Genomic DNA, 7,598 nt, shown 5'->3' with positions numbered 1-7,598 from the left:
CATATACTTTTGCCAATAGTTAAATTTTATTCATAAGGTATTCATAAATAGATTATCCAAATTTATGAAATTGTTATATATCACTTATGTTATCTTTCAACCGATATACAATTTTTGTAAATTATATTAAAAGATTGCATTTTCTTATACACCGTTGAGGTAATGTCCGTGATTGATAAATTTAACGGTTTTAGGGAAAATATAATATATACGTACTTATATTAAAACCAGATCTAATTACTATTGTATATATTATTTACTTTCTATACAGTTAAAATATACAAATCAACACGCGATTTAACTCTATAGACTTAAAATTAAAATATACAAGACTATTATGTTTATCCTATACTATTGAATACCAAATATTAATACAAATTCATTTATATCTTTAGTTTAAAAAACATCATCCGTGCGAAAGCACGGGCCATCCTCTAGTCATAGATTATATTCAAGATATGGTTCGTTCGTGATGGTATGATTAACATGCGTCATGTTAACAAAAATATATTACACGCCCGGTGGGACTCGAACCCACAATCGTTTGATTAGAAGTCAAACGCCTTATCCATTAGGCCACGGGCGCTTTTGTACCAATTCTTCGTTTTAAATTTAAATACAAATTGTATCAATTTGCACCTTAATATATACTGTAGAAACAAAAATACTATAAATGTTTTAGGCTTTTTTTATCTGTTCTCTTTTATTATATTTTCTATTTTGTACGAAATTTATTATTCATCATCAAAAACTAATAAAAACTGCATAGATAACTTAAAAACTACATCTTTTCAAAACAAAACAAAAATTCTACAAAATGGATTAATCCTCACTTCATTCAAACAAAATTTGGAGAGACTTGATTGTGAACTAATTATTCTTATACACATATATATATAATATTTTGTCTACTTATTTTTTTAGAAACTACAAAATAAATTATCTCTTTTGTTTTTATCTTTAACAAAACTTTAAATTATCTTTTTGTAAGTTTTTTTGTGTGAATGTAAAATTGTATTCATATTAAAAAAAACATCTATATTAAGGGGGTGTTATTGGTTTGTGAGTTATATAGAGTTTTAATGACTTTAGATGTTAGGTAGAATCTGTTGTTATTCAATCAAGATTTTACAAAACTCTTTTAAAGTTTGGTGTTATTAGTTATTGATTTGTAAAGAGTCATTCAAAATCTTCATAAATATGGGTGTATTGGATACAGAGTTTTACAAAGTCATTAAAAGTTCTGTGTTATTCAATTAAAACAAAAGAATCTCTGATTGTTAATGAATTTAAATTTTATGTTATTGGTTTATGATTTTAAACACTCTTCTTTACAAATCAAAGTCATGAAAAGTATCTTATAAATACATAGATTGTTTGAGAGACTTTACAAGACTTTAAAAAAACTAATCAACAAGATTATATAAAACTCTCAAACAATCCTTTAAAATCATACAATCTATGATTTCATCAGAGTCATCTAAATTCTTTATAAGTTAGAATCCAATAACACCCCCTAACATTTTTGAAGTACCTTTAGTGTTCTACCCTTTTATTTTGTGATATTATCATAATTAACCCCTTACCATTTGATTACAGTAAAACCTCTATAAATTAATAATGTTGGGACTAAGATATTTTATTAATTTATAGAGATATTAATTTATAGAGTATTAATTTATAGAGGTTTTACTGTAAATAGAAAAAGTTTAAGATAAATTTTATAATTAAATCATAATAAAATTGCAAAACTATTTATTACATTTAATCAATTTCCTAAAATATCTCCCTAATAAATCAACTATTTCTCCAACATTTTTATATGATCTTATTTGTTTTAAAATTTATATATTACATAAACATATGTATAATCTATATTAACATTTTTGAAGTACCTTTAGTGTTCTACCCTTTTATTTTGTAATATTTTCATAATCAACCCCTTGCCATTTGATTAAATAGAAAAAGTTCAAGATAAATTTTATAATTAATCATAATAAAATTGCAAAACTAGAAATCAATATTTATTACATTTAATAAATTTCCTAAAATCTCTCCCTAATAAATCAAATATTTCTCCAACATTTTTATATGATCTTATTTGTTTTTAAATTTATATTATTACATAAACATATGTATAGCAAAAAATATATTTTTTTTGCATATGTTGCAATTTGAATTTTTAGAAACAGATTTATATTACTCAAACGAACAAAAATGGATGTACTTAAAGTATTATTGAAAATTTTGTAGCACGGGTCATGTTATGGAACGAGTTATAATTTACATAATTATGATTATAGTTTTTTTACGGGTGGTCTACTATAGTATAACTCACAAAATATTTTAATATGAAATTATACTATGTAAACGAATATTATGTCAATATCATTTCATTATTTTAAATATTATACTTATTTAATTAATTTGACCAAATTACGATTATATAAAAAATAAATTATCATATAATATTATACGGGTTAAATCATAGAATTAACAATCATATATAGTTGTACACTTTTATATACCAAACAAAATTAATAAAAAAATACATTTTAGGAATATCGTCCCGCGGTGTACTGCAGGTTAAAATCTAGTTTATATGAATGAATAAGAAAAGAAAGCTGAAAGTAAATAAAAACTACTTCAACATGAGGAGTCTGTTTTTTCAGAATCATCTCTCACAATACTTGTGACGAGCTGCAAACTTTGCTCCACGTTCTTACATGGCCCTTGAGATTGTTATAAATTCTTACCTAATCTTTCTTGAGATACGAATTGTTATCGCGTGAAAGGGGAGAAGACAAGTGTGAGTTGCTAAGGCTTCTATAGACATGCGAGAACGCCATGTTTGATGTTTCTATGTAGTTTTGCAGCATGTCTCTACAGGCTAGTCTTATGGTGGTATCAAAAATATGTGTGAAACCTGATTAATGTCATACACCATATACAACAACACATACATAGTAACAAAAGCTAGATTATCATTTGTAAAATCTTTGATCACAAATACTTCTTTTCAAGAACCTTCTTGAGTTGTTCCATTTTGGCAATGAGCTCAGGATGCATAAGGTCTTTGGCTTCCTTCACTAGACTCCCTTCTCTGCTGAAATGATACGCCTCCAATACCGTCTTTATCAAACTCTGCAAATGCTCCGGCGTCCTACATAATTTCCATTTTTACACACTCTGAGGTTCAATAACTATCTAAATGTGTATATAAGCTAACCCGATCTAGTTTTCTTCTCGTCCTTACGTGTATAAGTAGTCTACATCAGTCCCTTCAAGCTCCTCCCCAGGTGTAAAAGCGTCTTGTAGAGCGCTCAATTGTTCCTGAGGATCTTCTATCGATAGTAGATACTTAAGTATTCTCACCTCTTTGGGCATTAGCCTCTGCAGATTCCCTCTTGCTGTTACGTACAAATGATACAGTATGTCTTTTACCTGTCAAGAACCAACAACAAATGTATGAAACAAAAATATGTGGCGTGTTCTACGACTAAATAGATTCTTAGGTTGTATGATATCAATGTTATACAATGTTCATCCGAGAAAACTATCATATGGTAACTAATTCCAATTCTCTGCCAATCATGGGAATAAATGTAAGGAATCTATGCTTTAAGGAGTGAGTTTAGTACCTCATCTTTCATCATGTTTGATTCCTTAGCAGCAGACCAAGCTTTTGTGATCATAAGAACCAACGCGGAATCAAGCTGATTCTTCTCAGCCAAACTATCAATCTTTCTGCACGCAGCATCAAGAGAAGGGGAGTTGATTATGTCCTGGAGCTTCAGTTCCGCAGCGTTTAGTGCATCAATGCTTTCTGTTGAAGTGTCATAGGCTTGTACAGCCGCTATAGACAACTTCCCCAGTGATGCAAGAGCTTGCCAGAAAAATTTTCATCATTGAACAAATATTAGTATTGTTTTGTCCCATTGGAATTAGGCAAAGGGTTTCAATTAATTCACAAGAGGCATAAATTTACCATTTTGCTCATCCGGATTGTCATAGTAGGATTCTGCAACAGTATGCAAATGATCAAAAAACTCGTTTGTGAAATCCTTTCGTCGTCTTGCAACAAGTTCACCAATTTCAGCTGGTGGTGTCCTCTTGATAACATTCAGAAGCTCATTATGCCTTTGAACATCTTCATCAACCTGATTAAGAACCAATGTCACAATCAAATAGCATAGATAACCCGACTTCCCAAATACATAAAGAGAGGGCAACATAAATACCTCCTTGAGCTTTCTTGCAAGCCGATGAACCTTATGCTTCATCTCAGGGTTATCCTCAGAATCCGCACGTTCTTGACACCGTTTATAAAAATGCGGCCGGATACTATCCCATTCTTTGCTAAAAGCTAACAATCTTCTCCAATCAGATGGTGCAGGCTTATCAACCATGAAAACCTCAATGAGCTTATCACAAACTTTGATCATTTTCTGATTATCTACAACCTTTTCAGAACCACTTTCTTTCTTCTCCTCTTTAGCTACAATACTTTTATCATCCACCACAGCTGAGACAACAAATCTTTGAGATCTTTCACCTTTGAAGTTCAGTAAACATCCTGAGATTCACAAAACTTCTAACCATTACAGACCAGTAAAAATCTAATGGAAACTAAATACCTGGTACTACAATACGATATAGTATGCTCTCTAAGCAAGCTTAGCAATTAAAGTATATAAGTTCTAATTCATTAAGAGCATAAAGACAGAACCTTTGAGATTAATTCTAAGCAAGTAAAGCAAGATTTAATCTTAAATCCCCTCTAAAATCAAGAACAGCAAAGACCAGTAAATCTAATGGAAACTAAAGCTACCTCATAAATACTACAATAAGACATAGTTTGCTCTCTAAGCAAGCTTAGCAATTGAAGATGCGCAACATCTAAGTTATAATCCATTAAAGAGAAGAAAGGTAGAACCTTTGAGATCAATTTTAAGCAACCAAAGCAAGATTTAGCCCTAATCAACTCTAAAATCAAGAACAGCATAGACCAGTCAAGTCTAATGGAAACTAAAGCTACCTGATATAGTTTGGTCTCTAAGCAAGCTTAACAATTGAAGAATATAAGTTATAATTCATTGAGAGCATAAAGACAGAACCTTTGAGATTAATTTTAAGCAATCAAAGCAAGATTTAGTCTTAGTACCCTCTAAATCAAGAACTGCATAGACTATGTAAGACACAAAGTTTCGAAATTTCTAAAGATTTGATTTTTTTTTTGTGAAAGCCCTTTACCTTACCTTGTTCGATTCGAAGACCACCACTGGAAGTGACGTGTACATGACTTCCGGCGAAATACAGAGGAGAAACGAGACGAGCTCCGAATTGTACAGAGCGAAAGCTAGAGAGTGAACAAGAACAAGAAGATTGGAATAATACAGATACCATTTTTCTCCGAAAGAACAGAGCTTTTCACATAGATAGGTTGAAGAAAGGGTTTTAGCCGGAGAAAGAGAGATGATTCTGAGGAGGAAGACGAAGAACTAATGGCACTATTGTAATACTCTTTCAAAATTATGGGGCTTTCAAGAATACGACACTCGGCCCGTTAACACGGCCCAATAATGAAACTTTTTTTTGTTTTATTTCCTCCATACTCTTGGAGGATATTGAAAACTCTGTTAGGGTTTCAAATTTGGTTTATTACAACACAACTGAATCGTTTTGAAGCTTAATCAGATTTGTGTTAGGCTGCCTTTGTGTTTGGAACTGTTGGTGAGGCAATATCTGAAGATTTTGTTTTAAGTTTTGAGTAATCGAGTTGCTATGATGGTTAACGAGGACAGAATCAGTGAGCTGTCTGAAGATTTGCTTCTGAAGATCTTGTCTTTACTTCCAACAGAAACTGTCACATCCACGAGTGTTTTGTCTAAAAACTGGAGATCTCTGTGGAAGATGGTGCCAAATCTCAAGTTTGAGCCTAAGTCTGATCAATCCAAGTATTACAACCCAGAGAATATTTACAAGTTTTTGACTTTACATAAGGCTCCGGTTCTAGAGAGTTTGCATTTGAACTTTAAATATGAAGCTGATATATTGAATATTGGAATGTGCATTGAAACTGCATTTGCACGTCGTGTACGTGAATTGGTATTGGTTAGTTTATATGAAGAGGATAAGAAGTTTAGTTTATATGATGAGGTTAAGATGGTTAAGTTTCCGAGTGTTTTGTTTAACTTCAATGATACACTTGAGATCTTAGAGATCCATACTTGTTTTCTTTTTCACTTTCCCTCTCGGGTTTTCTTGAAATCCTTAAGAAAGCTATTCCTCAACGAGGTAAACTTCGAAGACGAAGAATCTGTTTGCAACCTTTTAGGTGGCTGTCCTAGTCTTGAAGACTTGGTTGTAGATGGAGGAAACTATTGCCTTGAGGGGCCTTTCACAATCGCGGTGCCATCATTACAGAGACTAACCATATATGATAATTACCCAGCAGCAGATCTGGGAGGTTATGTGATAAATGCACCTTGTTTAAAATACTTGAAACTAGAAAGGTTTTGCATGCTTGGGTGTTGTCTTATTGAGAATGCGCCAGAGCTGGTGGAAGCAGTAGTCGTTGAGGTTTATAATATAACAAATGAGAACATTTTAGAATCTCTAACTTGTGTCAAACGTCTTAGCTTAGAATTTTCATCATCCTTTGATATTACATTTCCTACGGGTAAAATCTTTGATCAGCTAGTCGATTTAGAGCTAACAACATATGAATCAGATTGGTTGAGACATAATGGAACAGAGTGGTGGAAACGACTTTTGTGGATGCTTGATAGTGCTCCTAAGCTACGAATTCTCAAGCTCACGGGTATGGATGATTGCGAAAGAGATTTAGACAAGGGAGAGGCATGGAATCCACCAGAATGTGTACCGGAATGTTTGTTGTTCCATCTAGAGAAGTTATTGTGGAAAGGATTCAACTGGCAACAAGAAGATGAGGAAGAAGTGGCCACATACATCCTAGAAAACGCGAGACGGTTGAAGGAAGCAGCTTTCTTCGTAAAGCGCATTGATCCTAAAGAGGTAGAAAAGTTGGAAAAGAGTTATGAGTTGCTTGACGAGTTGGCTATTGCGGACATGGCTTCTAATTCATGTAAACTTGTGTTCGGTTCTATTTAATTTCTTGAAACTCTTAAGTACTATGGTGTTTACTGTTTTTAGCGATTTTGGGAGATGTGAAATTATCTACTTTACTCATTTTATTGGTTTGCTAATTTTTGTTGACAATAAAAGAAAACTCAACATAAAGACATACATAGTGTTTTTTTCTAATGGACTTAGCCATCGAGGAACCTGAAAGTTGAAGGAAAGGCTTTAGGCATTACCGCATTAGGCATCTTCTTCGTGTTCGAAGCATCTCAGACTAGTTAGTACTATAGCATTATAGTCTCGGCTATAAGTGTAGTGTCTTCCTAGCTTGGAAGTCACTCTCAAGAAGGACATTTCAATTCATAGGTTTGGGAAGACATGACATAAAGTCATAAACCATGGCAAGACAGAAGTGCTTCACCATCAGGACAGGATTACAACTTGTCTCTTAAGAACTTTGCTTTTCAATTGGGTATATCACTTATTCAAATTAC

The 7,598-nt window shown here is 32.6% G+C and overlaps 2 protein-coding genes and 1 non-coding gene across 3 annotated transcripts; 1 reads left to right on the top strand and 2 right to left on the bottom strand.

The window, feature by feature from the left end:
• Positions 1 to 513: 513 nt before the first annotated feature.
• Positions 514 to 586, bottom strand: TRNAR-UCU. The gene has a single exon. It is a non-coding gene; the product is annotated as a tRNA-Arg (tRNA).
• A 2,313-nt stretch (positions 587 to 2,899) lies between these two features.
• Positions 2,900 to 5,479, bottom strand: LOC17899876 (uncharacterized protein At4g37920). The gene is made up of 6 exons (XM_006307589.2): positions 5,259 to 5,479; positions 4,242 to 4,576; positions 3,989 to 4,160; positions 3,642 to 3,886; positions 3,257 to 3,444; positions 2,900 to 3,163 (listed from the first exon to the last, which is right to left on the bottom strand). The coding sequence occupies exons 1-6, from the start codon at positions 5,404 to 5,406 to the stop codon at positions 3,004 to 3,006; spliced, it is 1,248 nt and encodes a 415-aa protein (XP_006307651.1). The 5' UTR covers positions 5,407 to 5,479; the 3' UTR covers positions 2,900 to 3,003.
• A 308-nt stretch (positions 5,480 to 5,787) lies between these two features.
• LOC17897000 (putative F-box/FBD/LRR-repeat protein At3g49030) lies at positions 5,788 to 7,134 on the top strand. Its single transcript, XM_006305791.1, has one exon. It carries the CDS (start codon positions 5,788 to 5,790, stop codon positions 7,132 to 7,134), a length of 1,347 nt encoding a protein of 448 aa, XP_006305853.1.
• Positions 7,135 to 7,598: the final 464 nt, after the last annotated feature.

This window comes from Capsella rubella, unplaced genomic scaffold (assembly GCF_000375325.1).
Source record: "Capsella rubella cultivar Monte Gargano unplaced genomic scaffold, Caprub1_0 scaffold_1, whole genome shotgun sequence".
Taxonomy (NCBI): domain Eukaryota; kingdom Viridiplantae; phylum Streptophyta; class Magnoliopsida; order Brassicales; family Brassicaceae; genus Capsella; species Capsella rubella.
The sequence above is the reverse complement of the archived record's forward strand: the minus strand, read 5'-3'. Positions and strand labels throughout refer to the sequence as shown.

What these genes read in the sequence shown, in the direction of transcription:
- LOC17899876 (XM_006307589.2), bottom strand. Translation starts at nt 5,406, where the DNA reads ATGGTATCTGTATTATTCCAATCTTCTTGTTCTTGTTCACTCTCTAGC. An exon ending in TTGCAAGAAAGCTCAAGGAG is followed by an intron (nt 4,161 to 4,241) that starts GTATTTATGTTG and finishes GTTCTTAATCAG; the next exon opens with GTTGATGAAGATGTTCAAAG. An exon ending in CAATCCGGATGAGCAAAATG is followed by an intron (nt 3,887 to 3,988) that starts GTAAATTTATGC and finishes TTTTCTGGCAAG; the next exon opens with CTCTTGCATCACTGGGGAAG.
- LOC17897000 (XM_006305791.1), top strand. Translation starts at nt 5,788, where the DNA reads ATGGTTAACGAGGACAGAATCAGTGAGCTGTCTGAAGATTTGCTTCTG.